Source organism: Hippoglossus hippoglossus, chromosome 24, assembly GCF_009819705.1.
Source record: "Hippoglossus hippoglossus isolate fHipHip1 chromosome 24, fHipHip1.pri, whole genome shotgun sequence".
NCBI classification, from domain to species: domain Eukaryota; kingdom Metazoa; phylum Chordata; class Actinopteri; order Pleuronectiformes; family Pleuronectidae; genus Hippoglossus; species Hippoglossus hippoglossus.
In genome coordinates this window covers 5,620,711-5,640,276 of record NC_047174.1, presented here as the reverse complement: position 1 = coordinate 5,640,276, position 19,566 = coordinate 5,620,711, and the positions used below count along the sequence as shown (strand labels likewise).

At 40.8% G+C, this 19,566-nt stretch overlaps 1 protein-coding gene across 1 annotated transcript in view; it reads right to left on the bottom strand.

Annotated features, from left to right (window-relative positions):
• Positions 1-105: 105 nt before the first annotated feature.
• LOC117758819 (apolipoprotein B-100-like) overlaps positions 106-19,566 on the bottom strand; it is a 27,298-nt gene continuing 7,837 nt past the window's right edge. The window contains exons 24-50 of the mRNA XM_034580785.1: positions 14,817-14,874; positions 14,651-14,731; positions 14,365-14,400; positions 14,085-14,197; positions 13,833-13,978; positions 13,575-13,722; positions 13,027-13,179; positions 12,439-12,563; positions 12,092-12,177; positions 11,537-11,987; positions 11,321-11,435; positions 11,079-11,225; positions 10,754-10,965; positions 10,413-10,635; positions 9,981-10,154; positions 9,672-9,875; positions 9,391-9,558; positions 9,023-9,228; positions 8,572-8,739; positions 8,057-8,187; positions 7,734-7,935; positions 7,468-7,640; positions 7,189-7,364; positions 6,970-7,085; positions 6,435-6,808; positions 1,629-6,328; positions 106-1,510 (exon numbers count right to left, since the gene is read on the bottom strand). Of these exons, the coding sequence (XP_034436676.1) occupies positions 392-1,510; positions 1,629-6,328; positions 6,435-6,808; positions 6,970-7,085; positions 7,189-7,364; positions 7,468-7,640; positions 7,734-7,935; positions 8,057-8,187; positions 8,572-8,739; positions 9,023-9,228; positions 9,391-9,558; positions 9,672-9,875; positions 9,981-10,154; positions 10,413-10,635; positions 10,754-10,965; positions 11,079-11,225; positions 11,321-11,435; positions 11,537-11,987; positions 12,092-12,177; positions 12,439-12,563; positions 13,027-13,179; positions 13,575-13,722; positions 13,833-13,978; positions 14,085-14,197; positions 14,365-14,400; positions 14,651-14,731; positions 14,817-14,874 (10,005 nt within the window). The 3' untranslated portion in view covers positions 106-391. The remainder of the gene's footprint in view (positions 1,511-1,628; positions 6,329-6,434; positions 6,809-6,969; positions 7,086-7,188; positions 7,365-7,467; positions 7,641-7,733; positions 7,936-8,056; positions 8,188-8,571; positions 8,740-9,022; positions 9,229-9,390; positions 9,559-9,671; positions 9,876-9,980; positions 10,155-10,412; positions 10,636-10,753; positions 10,966-11,078; positions 11,226-11,320; positions 11,436-11,536; positions 11,988-12,091; positions 12,178-12,438; positions 12,564-13,026; positions 13,180-13,574; positions 13,723-13,832; positions 13,979-14,084; positions 14,198-14,364; positions 14,401-14,650; positions 14,732-14,816; positions 14,875-19,566) is intronic.

The window sequence follows — 19,566 nt, the reverse complement described above, 5'->3', positions numbered from 1 at the left end:
TGCTCCTTTATGCATGAAAACTCCTCTTGAAGGAAATCATTAAAAATCACATCACCCTTGCCCACTCTTCCAAAATATAGGATCTGAGACATTCAGGTTAAATTCTATGTAAGAAGACTTTATTGAGGCCCACATAAGGGTTTTTTAAATAATACAAGACACAAAGAAAACAGTAGGATAACAACAAATGGTAAACTACTGTGAAACGGAAAACAAACAAAATTAAGAATTTGAAACAAAAGTAGAGAGACACTTATCTTGGGTACAGACCATACGTGTTAGCATGTAGTTATGTTTATTTTTGGTACAACAGAGTTACTGTTGTCGTGATGGTTACACAACAGATATAATCAATACAAATACTGCATTAAACGTTCTTTGCCGCAGCCAGTTAGTTGGATTTGGCGACAAATGGTAAAGGAATGTCAATATCCATCTGTCTGTCGCTTACTCTCACATATGGTTCAACACTTTTGCTTTTCTCCTTCATTACGTCAACAACATTGTTGTGGAAAGCATTCATGTGTTTTACCACTGAGTCAATCCAGGACTGGAGGTCAACTTCAAGCTGTTCAGTAGACATGTCAGACACAATATTTTGGATTTTAGCTCTCACAGTTTTCAGATATTCCAGAACAATTCTGGTGTACTCTTCAATCTGTTTGGCAACATCGGCTATGACAGGGGAGTTGATGGCATCGTTGTACACATCAGCAACAAAGGCAGAGATCTTTTCTACATTCTGAGATTTCACGGTGTGGAGAAACCTCTCACTTTGTTCAGTGGTAAATTGCAAGAATGCTGAAAATTTCTCTTGGATGTCTTCCACTTGGATATTTCCTAGTTTCCTCACAGTGACAATAACTCTATCCTGGGTTGTTCTCATAGCTACAGACAAATCATCAAGAATTTCTCCTCCACTCACAATGTGGTTAGAGCCAGGGAGGGTGAATTCAATGGCTCTGATAAAATCAAGGACGGATCCAAAGATGGAGGAAAAATACTGTGGAATCTTTTGAACAGCTTCCTCAGATACATCGGCAACAAAACCACTAAGTTTCTGGTAGATCTCAAGCCCAGACATTCTCTGCTCAAAGCCATAGATCTGGAACTTGGTCTCTCTCAGGACTTTAACAATAGCATCAAGAATAGCTTCAACCCTCTGTTGGTTATTTCTGAGGATCATAATAGTCATATCTGTGACATCTGTCATAACAGCAGAAGGATTTACTGTTGCGAGGTCGTCAACAGCCCTCTTGAACACCACTCTGCCCCTCTTGCTAGCCCGTTCAATGGATTCCACAAGCCTTCCAGCTTTTCTGTTGATTTCTTTATATGTGTAATAAGCAGGACCTGACACCAGCTCCACCCCTCTGGGTACCTGGTTCTTCACTTCCAACATCATATCGTATGGCATCTCCATATTCCAAGTTGTCTGAATGTTCAGTTTCTCAGAGTTCATCACAGACATCTTCAGACTCAGGATATCAATGTCTGTTGTTGGCTCAGACTGTGGGAAAAACATGAGACAAAAAAATATATTATTACAAAAACAAATACACACTTTTTTCATTTAAATCACAATAATATGTAATTAATAAGCATTAAGTAGTCAAAAGTTCTCTTACCGGGTAGCGACCATAGAGTCTTGCTTTGACTTGTGCTGGGGATTTAGTCTGCATCTGAACTGCAATGAGTCCTGCAGATGGAGTGGACATAGAAACAACCAGGCCTTCCTCTGGATTTCCTGTAATCTCTTGGTGGATTTCCATCGTTCTGTCGGGTAGATTGACCTTTGCCGAATTGGTGATGGAGGTATAGACATTTGCATAACTTAAGATGATGGCACTGTCATGGGTTCCCTCTACCATTGGATGTTTCACAGAGAGGACAGAGGCTATTTTGAATTCACCAGCTGTGATTACGTTGACGCTGCCCTGGATCTTTCCAGTCAGAAGCTCAAATTCAGAGGCTGAAGAGGCATCAAGTTTGATGATGATGTTGTCCTTGTTGAGGATGCTGGCATCAGTTTTGAGTGTGATCATTGCTGTTTTCATTGAACCCTCATAGGTCAGATCACCCAGTACTGGGATCTTGATGCTCTGAATTTTGGGCAGAGTGATTTTGGGAAGAGTCAGCTTGCTCAGGGCAGATGGAACATGCAGAGCAGGCATTGTGATGAGAGTGAGGTCAGGCAGGGGAATGGTAAATGTAGACACCTCGATATTCATCACTGGAACTTTGTAGGCGGGCACTGTAATGGTTTTGGGAAACTCAATGCTATAGTTTTCATACTCTGCCTTTGCCTTGTTGTAAGATGTAGCGAGCATGGCAGCAACCTTGTCCTTGCCGATGAGTGCTTTCTTGTGCAGAGTCTTGACGTTGGTATTAATGACATTGATGAGTGGATCTACATTAATGTCAATGGTAATCACCTCAGGGTTTTTCTTGTAGGTCAGCTTGGAGTTCATGTCCAATGTCTGCTGAGTTGTGAGTAGGAGGTCGCTCAGGAAAGTATCTTGCCACAGTGAGAAGTCCTCCAGTCTTGGTGTCCCAATACCAATGAATGGCACTGTCATTTCAGGAATTGTGATTGTTTGTTTCAATGCATCAAGATTAGCTTCTCCATTAATCTGGGAAATTATGATTATTTCTTTCTCTTCATTATCTATGGTGAAGGAATGGGAGTATTTGTACTGGTTGAATCTAGCCAGGCCTGTCCAGCTAGCTTGCTGAACTCCAGAGTTAAGGGTAAGAGCGATGTCATTCTGGAGATCCACCTTTCCAGACAGCAGGAATGGAAGGGCAAGCTTGGCGTTTCCCCTGTTCTTGGTGTCAAACATAAGCTCATTAGGTGTGATCGAAGCCACGGCAGTGCTTGAGAGTGGTCCCTCAACTCCTCCGGTCAGCTCTGCACTGTGAGAGGCAGTGAAATCAATTTTCATGTCTTCAACCTTAGCCTGGAACTTGACATCTGCAACACTTCCCTTCATGAAAGGTGTATCTGTCTCAACCTTGCCACTGATAATCAGGTGTCGGAAGATGCACATATCAGCAACCACATTTTGATTCATCTTGTATTGGCCGCATCCTGTTTCTCCGGTGAAAGTTACCTTGGCTGTGTGGAGATCCATGACCACTTCCATGTCACTCTTGTGGGATCCCTCATTTGAGATGTCCTGAACTGCATATTTTTCATGAACAAGATTGTTGAAGGTCAGATGCGCAGTGCCATCCTCAAGCTGGAAAACGGTCTTTTGACTCATCTGTGCTTCAGTGAAGATGTTAAGGAGTGGCATGTTGAGGTTTTGTTTGTAGGCAGTCTCTGCAGTGACGGAAACTCCATTTTCCATGGCCAAAAATGCTTTGTTGACAAGCTCTGCAGCATAAAGCTCAGTTGTGACCTTTGCAGTAGTATCAGCAGAAGCCTGAGCTGACAGGCCATAGAGAGTCATCGTTCCCTTGTGGTCAAGTGTGAAACATGACTGGTCAACATTGATGTTCTCGGAAACGGACAGACGACTCATCTTGGGCACGGCAACGTGTGCACTGGCAGCTGTGGTGAAGTCAAGGATTTTCAAAGTAGATGTAGCCTGTGAGTTAAGGTTAATTTTGAACTCTGGTGTGACTGATGCAGTTGTGGTATTCTCCAGATCAGCAGTGGTCCTGATATTGTAATGAGGAGATGTAACCTTGAACTCTCCGTAGAGCTTTCCAAAACAGGGAATTTTGGTCATATCTGTCACCTTCTCTTTCAGCTCCATAGTGAATGTGTCATAATCAAAAGATCTGATATTCTGGACCATTTTCATGAAATAATCACTCACGTCTTCAATCAGTTGTTTAAAGTCGAAGGAATACATTTCATTCACAAGCTGCTGAACAGGTGCCAGAGCTTTTTTGAGCAAAGGCTGGAAGTCAATTGATCTGAGAGCAGCAAATGCAGACTGAATCTTCTCCCTCACCTGATACTGCTTCATAGTTTTAACAACCTCATCCATGATGGCCTCAATCATCTTCTCAACCTCGTATTTGGAGAGGATTTCTTCAAGTTTGGCATAAACAACATTGAACTTGTTTGCAATGTTATGTTTCTTGATGAAAGCCATGCAAGTCTCCTTGATGGAGTTCAGCACATTCATGACTTTGTCAGTTGGGAACTTGGTTGTCAGGTTGGTGAATACATTTTCCATTGAGTTAATAAACTTTCTCAGGTCCTTGACAAAGAGTTTGTAGTCAAAGTTGTTGATGACCTCCTTAAGTTCCGCCACTTTGTTCTGAAACTTGACACTGATTTCCAACTTGTTGTTGATTTCTTTCAGCATCTCAATGCTGTTGTCCATCATCCTCATCATCGTGATCTTTACGTTTTCAATGACTGCAGGCAGGTGCTCAATGAATGGGATCTGGACAAAGTGGCTGTCGCTGTTCTTGTCATATTTCACAAATCCAGAGATGGAATAATCTTCACTGGCCTCAGTAAAGACGGAGGTTGACATTACTCCTGCCATCTCAATACCCATTTTCTCTGCATTATTATAAGCGCTAATTTCTTCATCAAAAGTGTGCTCGTTTACTTTGGATTTCATCTTCAGTGTGACACTTTGCTCTTGCAAGCTAAGCATGCTGTTGAACTTGTTCTCCATGTGGGTGTTGATAGGTGGTGTGCCTTCCAGTACATGGGTGGTTGAAGCTCTGTGCTCAAATGAATGTGTGAACAGAAGAGGTTCTGCTTTCAGGAGGAATTTGCTGTACAGCTCGCCGCTCTGTGGCTGGCCATACAGATACATTGCACCATCTGAGTTGAGAAGGGCATCGATGGTCAGAGTGAAGGGTGCTGCAACAGTTTTGACTGTGCTGTCAAGACGAAGAGATGGTGAGTTGAAGTTAGTGACATCGTTGAACTTCATGGTCAGACCAGCAATCTCCATATCAGTGGTATGTGTCATGTGAGATCCCAGGAGTTTTCCATTTGTATTGCACATTGCAGACAGGACCATGTCAATAAACTTGATTTCATACGTGTGCTTGAGCTCTTCCTTTGAGAAAACTCCCATCGTTGTTCCAGTTAGCTCCATGTTGAAGGGCTGTGCCTTGAATTGGGCGTCATTCACAAAGTTAATCTCCATGATCTTCAGGTCATTCTTTACAGTAACTGAAGCAGTGTAAGGCTCCATGTTGACTATGATGTTGTGCATGTAGGAGTTCCTCTCATCAAGGACGTTGTCAGTCTTGGAGTGAAGGCTAAAAGATTTCAGCGCCAGAGACAGTGTGTGGGTATTTTCAGTCCTCATTTCATTGAAAGATCCTACCAAGTTGTTGGAGACAACCAGGCCATCTTCATTCACTCTAAGGTTCACTCTGTTCCTGGTGTTGATGTCATAGAGGTTACCCGTAAGGATGCTGTTGAAATAGGCTTCTGTGCTTGCAAGCTTACCCTCAACATTGAGCTCGGCTTTATTGTCTTTAATGGCTCCCTTGGTGGTCAGGGACACGGTAGCACCAGAGGTATCAACTCCACCATGGAAAATATTCTCAAAGGTCATTGGGCTGTACTGGGCAGTTGTTGTACAACTGGTTGTCAGGCCATTCATGTTCAGGGTCAAGGTTGCCTTGTGAGAGGCAAGGCTTGAAAACATGTTCATGGAGGCATCTGTGTTTACCTCCAAACCTGAGGGGTTGATGGACCCAGTGATCAGGGAGTAGGCACGGTTCGAAGTATCATCAGCTTGGTTCTCGATCCGGAGACTGGCCTGTCCTGCGATGGAAGAGAACTCCATCTGGCTACGAACCATTCTGTCATCAGCCTTGGTCACAGAGTCAGACTGGATGGTAAGCTTGACATCCTTGTAGCTAAGGCTCATTTTGGTAGTGTGCTTGATTGGGTTGCTGTTCATGTTGGTGTTAGACTCAATCAGAAGTTCCTCATTTGCATATGATGCCTTGACCTTGTTCACAACCTTCAGGATTTCAGAGTTCACTCTCAGTGTACTCTCCAATCTTGCTTCTTTCTTCATTGGCTCAACAGAGAAGGTGTGCAGATAGGTGGTGGTAGCAGTCATGGGTCCAACGGTCACACTTCCATCTGTGTTAATGTCTCCAGAGAGAATGTTGTCGTCAACAGTGAACTGTGTGGTAACAGTCAGAGAAGTGTCTAGACCCAGAGGGGAGACAGCATAGATGTTGTATCGTCCTGTTGTTAGTACATTGTCTGTGACAGCAATGGTCTCCAGCAGATTAAAACCTGTGTCCACGATCATGTGTTTCAGGGAGCCATCAACGGTGAATTTCATAGTTTTCTCTTCCGTATCTGTGATTTTTGCAGCTCCTTTAAAACAGACAAATCAGTAGAAATATGAATTAGTATCAACGTTTATGTTATTTCAGGTGTTAAAAATAAATGTGTATTTTGTAAAGAATAAAGATCAAAATACCCTCAGTTGAGAAGGAGAGAAGTTTGACTGGACTTTCAGCCATGATGCTGAACTGGGCCATGTAGGTGGGAGACTCAACAGTTTTGTTTCCAGCAGAGACTGTGGCTTCCCAGTTGTAATAGTTACTGTGGAGTTTGGCAGACACTTCCACCATTCCCATCAGAGGCATGGTGAGATCATATTCAGAAGGAATGGTAAAGGTGGGGATTTGGATCTCCTGTGGGACAATATTCATGCCCACCTGAGGCAAAGAGATGTGAGGGGAGGTGAGCCTTGCAGGTATCCTTAGCTCCTCAGATGATTTGCCTCCAAGAGGCAGAGGGATAGTGACGGTCACACGGTCCTGGTTGAACTGGTATCTGAGTTTGCTGTCCCTGGTGGAAGGATGAAAACAGAATATTTGTTAAATTTAAAAGAGACATTTGATCTTATTTTAATAGTGTACTTATTTTATAATTAATCAGGAAAAAATGCAATTTTCTTATAATCAATATGTTTATCCTAATTCATATATTTGAATATGTGTTACACTTACAGGTTCATGAAGAGGTTTTCAGGCATGGCGGGCATTTCCACATCTGTGATTCTGTTCCTCAGAGCCTCAACATAGGGAACATCAGTTTGGATCTTGTCCATCCAGATGTTGCCGGCCTGATGAAGAAACATCACATTTATTATAATTTAGTCTGGGAAAAAGAAACTAGAAGCAAATAAAGATAATATAGAATAGATGACATTATTATATTCTGTTCACCTCAACTGCCTTGTTTACGATGTGACCCAGTCTCATATCAGTCTTGACAACCTGCTGCTCCATGACGTCCTCAGCAAACTGCCTGAGCCAGGCCTGGAGGGCCTCAGTGTAAGGCACCATGATCTTAGTATCAGCATTCACATTGGACAGCAGCTGGACCTCAGCATAGTCTTCACCTGAGATACAAAGAATTTAGGGTTAGACTTTTGTATTTTAGACAGTATTTGGACAAATACCTGAAATTATCAGTCCATTCTAGTATTTTGTAGAAAAACTTACCATAATTGAATACAACTGCCTGAATGGAGGAGGTCTCTGGAAGCTTGACATCACTCTTGATCTCTAAGGTGAGTCCGTCAGTGTTGCTCATTGTTGCAGTGATGGCAGCATCAGTCTTGAGTGAGGGGACTAACAGTTGAACCTGCAGCATGCCATCAGTCACGGCCTGAAGCCTGAATAAAAAAACAAACATGATCCAGTCAGTGCCTGTATTTAAATAAAGACTGTGGAATATTGAAGCAAGTATCAAGCTTGGGTTTACTCACTTGGCACGACCAATCAGAGAGAGCTGGGGCACGTTCTTGTTGGAGATCTCGAGGATCATGGATTTGCCTTTGGCACTGCTGTCGGCCATGCTAACCTTAACACCGGCTTCAACATCAAAGTCGGGTATCTGGACTTCAGTGGTGAAGACATTCCTGTTCCTGTTGTATTTCATGGTGGCTGTGGCCTCGGTAGGCTGATCACCTGAGGTGACAGAATAATATAAAGTTTAACTTGATTACTTATATATGCAGTCTGTAGATGGTTATGACTAATAGAAAAAACATAAGAGGTTTAAAGTTTTTTCTAAGTATGATGATCATACCTTCAGCTCTCAGACTCATCTTCAAAGAATCAACCTTCTGGCGGCCATCTTTTCCTTCACTGAGGAGATTGTAGGCGATGGTGGCTGTGTATTCAGTGACCTCTTTAGTGGGCTTGATGTCCACATTAAAACTAGAATGAAAAGTCAAATCTCATTGATGAGTGTTCATTGAAAATCTTAATGAAGAAAAACATAAAAAAGCATTTCTTTCACAATATCAATATCATTTGAATACTTTAACTAAGCAGCATGAATACATACAAATCCAACTAATATATTTCTAATGTCTCCCCTTCTCCATAGATATAAAATAGATTACTTCTTAATGTAAAGTGGTGCTGTGTTGGCAAATCATACCTCTATTCAACCCATATATTTTTCAGCCCAACGTATCACACTGAAACGTTTCCCAGTACAAAGGCACCAATTGCTTCAGACTCACGAATAATAATCATGTGACATGCTGCAATCTGTGATAAGACTGTCAAAATAATCTATACGTTCTCCAAACTTACATAGTCTCTCCATTCAGGGGGAAGTAAGGGGCAGCGTCCCTGCCAGCGAGAGCATGAGCTGTTTCGGTGCAGTAGCTGAGCCCAGTGAAGAGAGGGCTGCAGTTTTCATCACTCAGGGTGTGTGGGATCATTTTAGCCTGGCCGGCACCCACAATCAGCACTTTATTGCTATTTAGAAGAAAGAACAGTAAAATTAGCATCTATCTTCTAATAACTTCGTTTATGTAATAATAGTACCACGTGTTGTAACACTTGCACTTGCTAACATTTATGCTAGTAGCTCTGAATGTGGCTGCAGAAAAACAAATTCTTCTAGGTTCTTAGCACATCTGCGTATATTCAACAGCAGGTACACAAAGCAGAACACAACCATATATATATATATACAAAAACACAACAAAAATAAATTTGATCTGTTAAATATTATATATGAATGTGTTTTATTTGTTACCGGAATCTGAAGAGCTTTGTGGGGCCCTGTGGGGCGGGGATGGAAAGCTTGACCTGGCCTTGCTCCATGCTGATCTTAGCATTGAGCGTGCTCTCATGGTACATGTTGGTTTGCATCTCAACAGCGGACACAACAAATTCAGGAACATGGACTCCCATCTGAGTCATGAACTCAACTCCAGCGGAGGGCATGAACAGCAGCTCCTTCTGTGAACAAAAGCAGAGTGTATGAAATTAAATTGGCTGTAGTGGCATGAAAAAATATCAAACAACACCATCATACAACCCTTACTACAACCGAAAAACTGAGCTAATTGTATTACCATTCATATTTAATTCTTGGTATTAATATCATTAAAGGAATAGTACCATGTTTGGAGCAAGGCGAAGGCCTCCCTTTGCACCAGGAGTGAAGGTGCCGGTCATCGCGAATGTCAGAGGCAAACCAGCTGCAGTTGACATCATGAATTTGTTGTCCATGAAGATGTAGTGGGCGAAGATCTCGTTGTCAGTTCTGGACATTATTTCAGACAAAGCCTGATGGAAATAACAAGTTATTTTAAATGATCTCTTGTTGATGGGCAGAAAAAGAGTTGTAGATTGTTGGATAGACGTCATTGTAAATGGATAACAGGAGTAAAGATCAGTACCTTGGTAGGAATGAGCCTGACGAGAATATCTGCATACATCTGTGCGTTTTCAGCAATAAACCTCAGGTCGCTGGCCTTGATGAAACCAAGCTCAGCTCCCATGATCCTCAGGTAGGCCATGGCCTCTGGAGACTCTTGACTCTGCAGATCTTTCACCAGCTTGTTGAAGTTACGAACAATTTCTTTCCCAAGGTTTTCAGGGACCTAAGGAAAAAGTTCCATTGCATTAGTTGTGGTGGTACCAGTGGAAATGATGGAAAAACTTTGACTAAAGGGTGTTTAACAGAAATAATCCCACACAAGATTTACCATCTGTCCTTCTGCTTTGAGGGGAGCAACCCATTTCTCCAGAACTTCCTTGATGTTTGGTGACATCATGTCTTCGGCCCAGTACAGAGTCTTGGACAAAGTGTCAGGGAAGAAACCGTTCTTTCCAAAGAGAGCATCAATGGTCGGCTCGATGCCTTTTCCTTCCATGCCAATCTACAATGCAAAGTTAAGCAATTAAATAACTAGATTAAAAACAGTGGGTTTAATGAGTTAAACCCTAAATTTAAGCCAAATAATACTATTTCTATTTCCTACCAAGAATCCATTACAGCAAATAATGATAATATGAAGAAAAACACAATTGTTGTTTTTTTACTGTTATTATATAGCATTTTTCTCGAATGGTGTTTCTAGTAACTGTAGAACTACAATGTGAGACAGCAACAAATGACTGATAATTGAGTATTTTACCTCCCAAATGTCCAGGTTGAAACCAAAAGCGTTCAGAGTAGTCTCCAGCAACATCTCTCTGGGCAACTGGTTACTGGGATCGAAGATAATGTTGCCCTGAATGGCGGCCTGCATGACGTCATCTTGGGCCACATCCAGCTTGTAGTTGCGAGACTTTGTGGTGTAATCGTTGTGTGTATCAACATCAGTTTCCGCCAGGGCATCCACGATGATCTTACCGAGCCTGAGGTTAAAAAAGAGAAGGTAAAACAATCAGCTGAATATAAATACTTGGGTTTGTTAAATCAGGAGAGTATTTACACAAAATAAATCCTGTCAGTTTAAAGGTTCTCCATTCTTACTTCTGGGTCTCTGAATCAGCGGAGGTAATGATGTTGTAGACGTGGGAGGTCACAAAGGACTTGACCTGCACGTTCTGCTCCTGATTGATCAACTTCTTCAACATTTCAATGTCGCTGGGCTGGGGATCCCTCATCAGAACCAGGTATGCTGCCAGGCGCTTCTGCACAGCACCCTTGGGGTACTGGCACACCCTCTGGAGGTTGGAGCGGATCTGGATACAGAGACAAGAGTAACATGTTTGTCACCTCATTTCAGGAAACGTTATACTTTTAAAAAAAATGGAATCTGAGATATTCTCCCGATAGGGGTCGTTATATTATCTACCTCATCTGTCACAGACATGCGTCTGAAAGCCTGGATGGCGGCCAGCTGCACAGACAGTGTGGTCGCAGGCTGTCTCATGCACTTGAGCAGGGTGTTCTTGATTGTGGCATCAGCTTCCTCCAATGCTGCTCCCATGTTACCAACAACCTGAATGGAAGAGTGCGCACATTTAGAAAAACCCATGGAATTGGAAATCACCAATAAAAATGATGTATTTTGAGAGATCACAACAAGTTTCTTACCCTCAAGGTCAGGAAGGTCAGTTCTTTCTCTCCACTGCAGTCGGGGCCCAGAAGAGAAGCCAGAAACTCAGACACGGCGATGATCTCGGGGGTGACTCCCTCTCTCTGGTGCAGTCTAGGGACAAAGTTACACATCAGATACAGTGAGTCGCTGTATTCAATGACTTTCTTCAGATGAAAAAAAACATTTAAAAGATGATATGTGGGTTTACTTACTTCCTGGCGACATTGCTCAGAGCATACATGATGGGTTTGCTATTCTTGTACTGAGCCATTGCCAGCATGTCCTTCACCATGAGGCGGGAGGGATTAGCCAGCAGCCCCAGGGCGTAGACAGAAGCGTCAACCTCGAGAGCACCTTCGTCAAAGGTCCTGAGACCCTTCAGAATGGCACTGGTGCACTCTGGGGTACCACACTGGACCAGAGCTTGGAATGTCAGAGGCATGGACATGTCCATCATCTCAACGGCAGCAGGTGCCAGGACGTCAGCATTCAGGCCTCGGAACTGAGACACCAGTTTGCGGAAGAGGCCGGCGCGCTCCTCGCCCTGATCGGTCTGGGAGAGGGTGCTCAGCTGCTGCAGTGTGGCGAAGGCAGCCTCTTTGGTCTGGATGGGGCACTTTTCATCAGAAACATCCATGGGCAATGACTTGAAGCTGCCCTGGTCTGTAGAGAATTACAGTGTAAACAGTGAGAAAATAATATAGAACATGGACACATCTGACACATTGTGATATTTTAGAACATGTTATAAAAACTAAACCACTCACTGGCATCAAAGATTCTGTCGTTGATCTTGGCTGTTTCCCTCAGAGTCAAGGTCTGCTTCACCAAAGCAGAAATTCCATATTCATTTCTGTTTATAGGAGACAGAATAAACCCAGAATTACAAACTGCAAAAATAATCTTATTTCACATAATCCGATCTACATTTGTAGAAACTGTTTGGACAAAAAATACTTAAATTTATTTTTAAATTTAAAGTAAAAAAAACCCCAGATCAAATATACAACATGTAGTTATTGCCCTCTGCCCAATCTAGAAATGGGTCAGTATCAAAATTTAAATTTGATACCCCTCTATTATTTTGCAGGTTCTTCATGCTGTTTGAACTTACTGGCTGGACATCGGCAGGAAGAGATGCTTCTCTGTGCAGGTACCACTGGTCATGTGCTTCTTCTGGTTGTCAAACTTGTAGTTGCAGGTCTGGGTGCTGGAAATCAACTTGGACATAGGGTAGTTCTGATGGGAGAGAGACAGCAAGACAACAGCCATGTTTTGTTAAAGAGAAGGAGAAAGCGTCATCATTTTAGAGGTTTGATTAAAAAACTGTGATGTCTAAATGTGTATGTATGAGGTGCCTGTGATTGTTTATTGTCTGGTTTATTTGTTAGCAGGATTATGTAAAAACTACAACACTAATTTCCACCAAACTTAGTGGAGGGATGGGGACTGAGTGAGATGTGTGGATGTTGATGAAGGGATGAATCCAGGATTTCATTTATTTCTTACTCTACTCGACATTCTAGTTGAATATATATATATATATATATATATCTTCGACATTCTTTTATTTATTTTCTGTTTCTCCAATAGTTAGTGAATATATATATATATATATATATATATATATAGCTCCTTCTACTGATCCTTCAACTCTTAAGAACTTTAACAGTTTGTGATGATGGCGGCGTTCGGTCGTTACCAGGCCAGAGATGAGGGCCAGGGGACTCGTGTCCTGCCTGCGAGCGACGAACTCGTCACACTGGGAAAGATCCCGGGTGACGGTCACATCAGTGGCGATGTCCTCCCTTGAGTTGACGGTGAAGTCGGTGGAGCAGACTCCGTGCACGGTGGGCTGAAAATGAGGAGAGGTTGTTATTAATACTGAAAAAAACACCGTCGCAGCAGCCTGAGTGGTAAACACGGCTCTTGTCCTGTTTTGCCCTGACTCAGATTATCAATCGATCTGGACGATTACCCCCCATGGTGAGAGCAGGTGATGCCATTAACAAGATAAAGTTATCTAGGACTTTGACCTGCTCTGAGGATTGTCTATGTGAGAACATGATGTTACAGGAGGGTATTTATCACCGGTGACTGGGGCAGCTTATCTATTCATTGTGCAACTTGTTTATCTATGCATGACTCTTCTACACTAACAGATTCCTCAGGGATTCGGGCCTGAACCCATTGGTAACCATGACAAACACCAAAATAGGGCAACAGAACAGACAGACAGGGTGACGTTACCATTTCCTTGTTCTTCTCCTCCTCCATCACGGGCACGAGCAGAGCAGAGACGATTCCCCTCTTGATGTTCAGGATGTTGACAGGCTCGTTGTCCTCAGGGTAGAGTTCAACATCAGTCAGGCCTTCGACTCTGAGCTTCAAGGAGTTCCTGTCGACGTGGAAAGACCATTTATGACCTGCCCTTTCGCTCTTTACATCCTTAATAATTGTTCTTACTTTTTGGACAAATAACACAGAGGATGAATAAATCTTTCTTACAAGGCCATGGCAGCCTTGAAGGCCTCATTTCCAGCAGCGGGTGTGTAGACTGTGTTTCCCTGCTCATCCACATGAGAGATCTCGCTCAGAGAGCACTCTGTGGTGCGCAGGATGAAGCTACAGGTCTGGGGCACGTCAATCTCAACCTTTACGGCAAATTAAAACATTTTTTTTTTGTTAGTACAAGTGTTTTACTATCAAAGACAAATCTAAAGTTTCTTTTGCAGTGTTGATCAGGGCAGGGAGACGTACTGTGCAGGAGACTTTGGAGCCGCTCTTATTGTCAGTAGCTCCGTTCACGCCGTTAATGGTCTCAGCTTCATAGTCGTACTTAAACGACCGGAAGTTCTTGAATCTTTTGGCCACTAAAAAGTGAATTTGAAAAACGAGTCAGACAACTGTAATAGAAATGTTTTCTGGATATAGTTTCACACTAATATAAAAAACACTTTATAGAACTTTTAATATTTTAAATGAAATTACTTAACAGATTTCATGAGTTAAGTAATTTGACATAAAACAATCAACTCACATTGACACACTGGAGATTGTTCCGTCACATCTTGCTCTGTAAAAGAAGGAGAACATACGTGCTTGACATAATGATAGAAAAATAGAGTAAAATAGATAAATAATGATCCTCTACTTGAATAGTAAATAGTATGTTGAGATCCAAATATGCCGATTAACATTACAGAAAATCTTCATTTGTCACAAACAATAAATATCAACGTTTCCCCGTCAAAAACATTTGAAGTCTAAATATAAAACTAAGTCCTTGAATCCTACAAGCTTAAAAATACAAACACAGTACTTACGGGTTAGTGTGAATGTTCCCAGCAGAAGCAAAAGGCAGAGCTTGGTACCCTCCATGATGGGCATAGTAAAGCTCCCGATGCCTTAAGGAAGTGAGAGTCTTCCTCTTTCAGTGAAGACTAGTCCTTGAGCTCTTGGCTTTGGGATTTTATAGTTCTCCAATCTTACAGTGTGTGATCACCAGGACTTGGAAATGTGTCGTCCTGGTTCCAAAGTCTGAGCAGTCCTTGTGGCAGGCCAAAGGTAAAAACATTTCACAAACCAAGGGTGGGGGTGGTCTGTGCGATTAGGATCAATCACCTCCCCTGGCCTTGCTTTGTTTTTCAGAATCTGTCACAGAGTGATCCTGAAGTCTTTGTTAATGGAAACCTGAATCGTTTAAGTTGTATTATTTAAGAAAATCCTACGTATATATATATATCTAAAAACACATTTTGCAATCAGATCAATGCCATTCAACAGCTAATATATCCTCAATCACTAACTTTGGTTGCTTGTTGTGCTCAAAGGGGCTCGATACACTTTGTAGGTAATTTAGTTTTCCTTCTAAACATCTTTTTTTAAACTGTTGTCATCGAGTCAAGTAATTGTTTTAGTTTGACCAAGTTGGGATTTCACGTTGAAAGAACCGGCTTAACAAATCCAAAAGGAAAAAAAAATATCTTTGGTGTTTTATTTTAAGTTTTCTGCTTTAAAGTTACACTGTATTGTCTTTTTAAACATGTACAAGTACATGAAGTCCTCTCACAGACACTTAAGTCAACCTTTGACCCATGAACAATATGAATCATATCACCTGCTGCTTCAGTGTGTTATCACCGTCGTGCACGTACTGTATTTCTTTCAGACTGTTTTATCTGGATAATCACATCAGTAGTGGAAGTATATTATACATTATATGACATCTAACCACTTTGGCTTTGTGGAAAACCTTAAACATCATTGGTGTCTTCAGTTATATCTGAGCTTTTAATGCAATGACAAGTAAAACTGTCTCCTATGAGCAAAGGCCTCTTACAGCATATTGTACACATTAGAGACACTGCTGCAATGTAACTAAGTACATCCACTCAAATACTGTACTTAAACACAAATTCAAGTCATGTGTACTTGAGTATTTCCATTATGTGGCAACTAATATTGAATACCACTCCACTGTATATCAGAAGGAATATAATTGAGAAAAGACACAACATTTAATTTCTCACAACTTCTTACATTCTCCAAAGCAAACAATAACTGGATTGACCATCAGATTAATCCACATATAATCTCTGTATTGACTTCTTTTTCTTTGATTAAAAAGCGGCGCCTCAGCACTGGTATCTTAACACTCTTCAGTGACCTTTCACCTCCTCACAGACGTCTGTGAGGAGGATCAGGATTATAAAACAAGTGAACTCAAGATAAGTTAATCAGGCAGAGGTTTGACAGCTTGACTTTACATAAGAGTGTTTCTTGAGTGACAAAGGAATTCTGAGGTTTTTAATGACACTAAATGAGTAGTTCTGACAATCAGTGTCAATCAGTCCGGTTGGGATAAAAAGCAGAGACGAGTTGGATCTTCTTTAAAAACATGTTTTTTTGGACATTCTGTCATCTTGAAAAATCCATAAATAAGGTTACACAAAAAACCTGAGCATTGAGGTCAGCCAAGAAAATCAATGCACAGTCACATGAGGTGTCATTGTGTAGCTGATGTCCTCAAAACCCCCTGTAGATGTGAAGCCTCTGACTAATGAGCCTAAACCAGAAGATACAAAGGGTAAGAACTGACGCACACATGATTGAATCAGAGAGCAGGAGACAGGAAACAGAAACATGAGACAAAAGGAAACGTAAATATCAAACATGTAGAATGTGTCTCGCTGCTCTTGAGGACATTTCTCAATTTCTACTTGAGTTCCTGCTTCATTTTGAACTTGTGTGAGGAGGAGGGAGTTAATCTCATGCAGTCATAGACCACATTGCATCTATTGCTTTGTTTGCCATCGGAACATGAATCTAAAATTTCATATACAGTCATGGGCAAATTACATATTACACTGATTTGTAGAGTGAATGAACGAATACAACACAGCAACAAACAGACATTAAAATAAGTTTAAATGTTTATTTTTGTGTTGCTTTTTATTTCATGACCTTAAATGTTTTATAAAGTTAATAAGTACTGACGTCAGGGAAGCCAAACATTTTCTGCCACACTCACACAAATTAAAGTAGCTATAATTTGATATTTTTGTAATGCCTGATTGCTGCAGAGGTTGTATTTCTTTCTTTTCACTTCAAAAATCAATAAATGTGTAATTTTATTTCATAACATTCGCACACAGAACAGTTTCCATTATTACAATGTGGTGAATCATCACTTTTTAGTGGTAATCAGATTCAACAATTACCTACAGGACATTTTTCACCACAGATTTTATTCAACTTGACATTAATAACAGTAATGATCCTCCACAACAGGTCACTGGGACATATAAATTGAATGCAACCATTACTAATGTCATTCATTAGACCCGTGCTTTTACTAATATGACATGTTGCCATAGGTCTTTCATTAAAGGCCGTTACACAACCACATTAGAGCTGTAATCTAAGCAATGTAGTGTCCTAGATGCCTTTAACTTTGCAGAGGTAGGTTATTGCAGGACGATTGTGAGGGACACTATTGTCACAGTGTTTTGACAAAGCAGTTCTCACCGTGAATTCATCATGGTGCTAAAAAAATCCTTACATGACTATTTAAAGAAATGTATATTCGAGCCGTCGCACATTTCGAGAAAACTTGTTCTTGCCTTAGCATTGAAAAAAGAGAAAAACTTTTGTTCACACTGTGAAACCATTGGATACATGAAAGAGTTGCCATGTTATCAGTAAGTGAAGCACCCGCATACTGTAGCTTGCTTTCATCATGCATGCTGGGAGTGATTGTTTTTATTGCCGGCCATTTAAAAAAAAGAGCTGGGTGACATAAGTAATATCACGTTTTTTTTTTTTTTTGCGAATACTTTTGGGCATAAAACAGCTGGAAACTGTCTGAATAGAGTGTAATCAGGATCTTTACTCCATATTCTCTACTAATTGTATTAGTGCAGAGTGCAGCCATCAGAAATAAATGCCCTACATCTCATGCAGCTGGTATCTACTGGTATCTTCAGGAACTGCTTGATAACATGTTCCAGGGCTGTTAAAGAAAAACAGGGATGGGTCAAAGGTTTCAGGCTCAATCCGGAGTTTCAGGTCAACACAAGTCTATGCAAGTCTTGTTTTCATTTTCATCTGGACCGTGTGGAAGGAATTAATAACTTGCTGCAATCTTCAGACAACAGATGCTCGTGGGACAATAGTTCAGCACAAACAACAAGAGCATCAGCTGAATGTACCAGGGATCCAGTTAGTTTAAACTATTAGTATCAAGCTCATTTTGAGATTCTTGTTTAAATTGCATTTTACCCATTAAATTAATCTGGAATACATTGTTTTTGTAAGTACCATAGACTCTGGAACAGTCCAGTTATATAGTATGCAGAGCTAAATCTATTAATACAAATTCCTGTCTATTTTTAGTTGAACATGTTCACTCTGGGGAAAATTGAATTTATCAGCAGCATAATAGTTTTCAAGGCAGATGTTCTTGTGACCCCCTCTGGTTGCTGGAGGACATTACACTTGTTTGTCCATGTGCTTCTTCATGTAGCTGATATCCACTGACAGCAACTGTGCAAATGTAGATTCAGGCTAAGTGGTCATACATTTTCTCAAATGATCCCTTTGACCACAGTTTAAATTGATTTTTAATTGACATCAGTTAATGAGGAGTTACTTTGTTTTCTTGTATGTGCTCCCTAAATGAAAACCCAATAAAACATAAATAAGAAAAATAAGGAGTAACTGAATACAGCATGTACATTAATATCACCTCATGCAGTATATTCTGCTTAGCATTCTGAACTTAGAATTACAAGCATAGAAGCTGAAAAAAATAAAAGCTGAAACTCAAGACTGAGGTTTTATTGTATATATTTTAAAGTATAATTGAGTTTCATTACTTCTAAGATGCTGTGATGTGTGTACAATCTCTCTCCTTTACTCATAAATGAATCAATGATATATAAAATCTTGTCTGGGTTATAACATACAGTTATGCACCCACCCAATTTTATTTTTTATTGTTCTGTTATTTTGTATGGTTTTCATTCTGACCTGGAAAAATTGTTTAATCTGCAGTAACTGTTTGTGCATTCAGAAATCTAGAAATTGGTTCCAGAGACACATACATTAGTGTCCTTGGAGGGAAATGAAAGACAGCTGTGCATGACTTTTGAGTTCATAGATTTTATTCGACACAATCATTTAAATAAACATAGAACAATTTGACATGCAAGACATAACAGGTTGTTATGTGCTGCTGTCACGTGGAATACCATTATTGTACGATCATTCTATTTTCAAACAAAACGGAACAAGACATTATTTCTAGAACTGTTTGCATTTACGTTTTAAATAAAGTTGAATACGTTTTCAACACGTCCACCTGTACGTTTAGATAATCTGGAGCAGCATTTCAAACATTTAGCCAGAGTGGAATCAAAGATTAATCATAAGCCTTGAACCCTTAACTTTTACGTACATCTTGTACTGAGCGGGAGCATCCTGAAGATAATCAGTAACAGTGGATTTAAACTGATTCACTTCAGATATTAAAATATCCAGAAAGTAATCAACCATGCTTTTTATAGACTCGGTGTTCACAGCTGTGTTCGCGTACTCTGTGATAGTTTTCATTAATGTCACGTATTTCTCATAGAGAGCATTAATGTAGACAGCAATGGAATCAAGGCCGTCCGACGTTAGGCTGTTGTCAACAAAGTCCTGAGCTTTGACCACAACATCTTTTAGGGTGTCTCCCAGT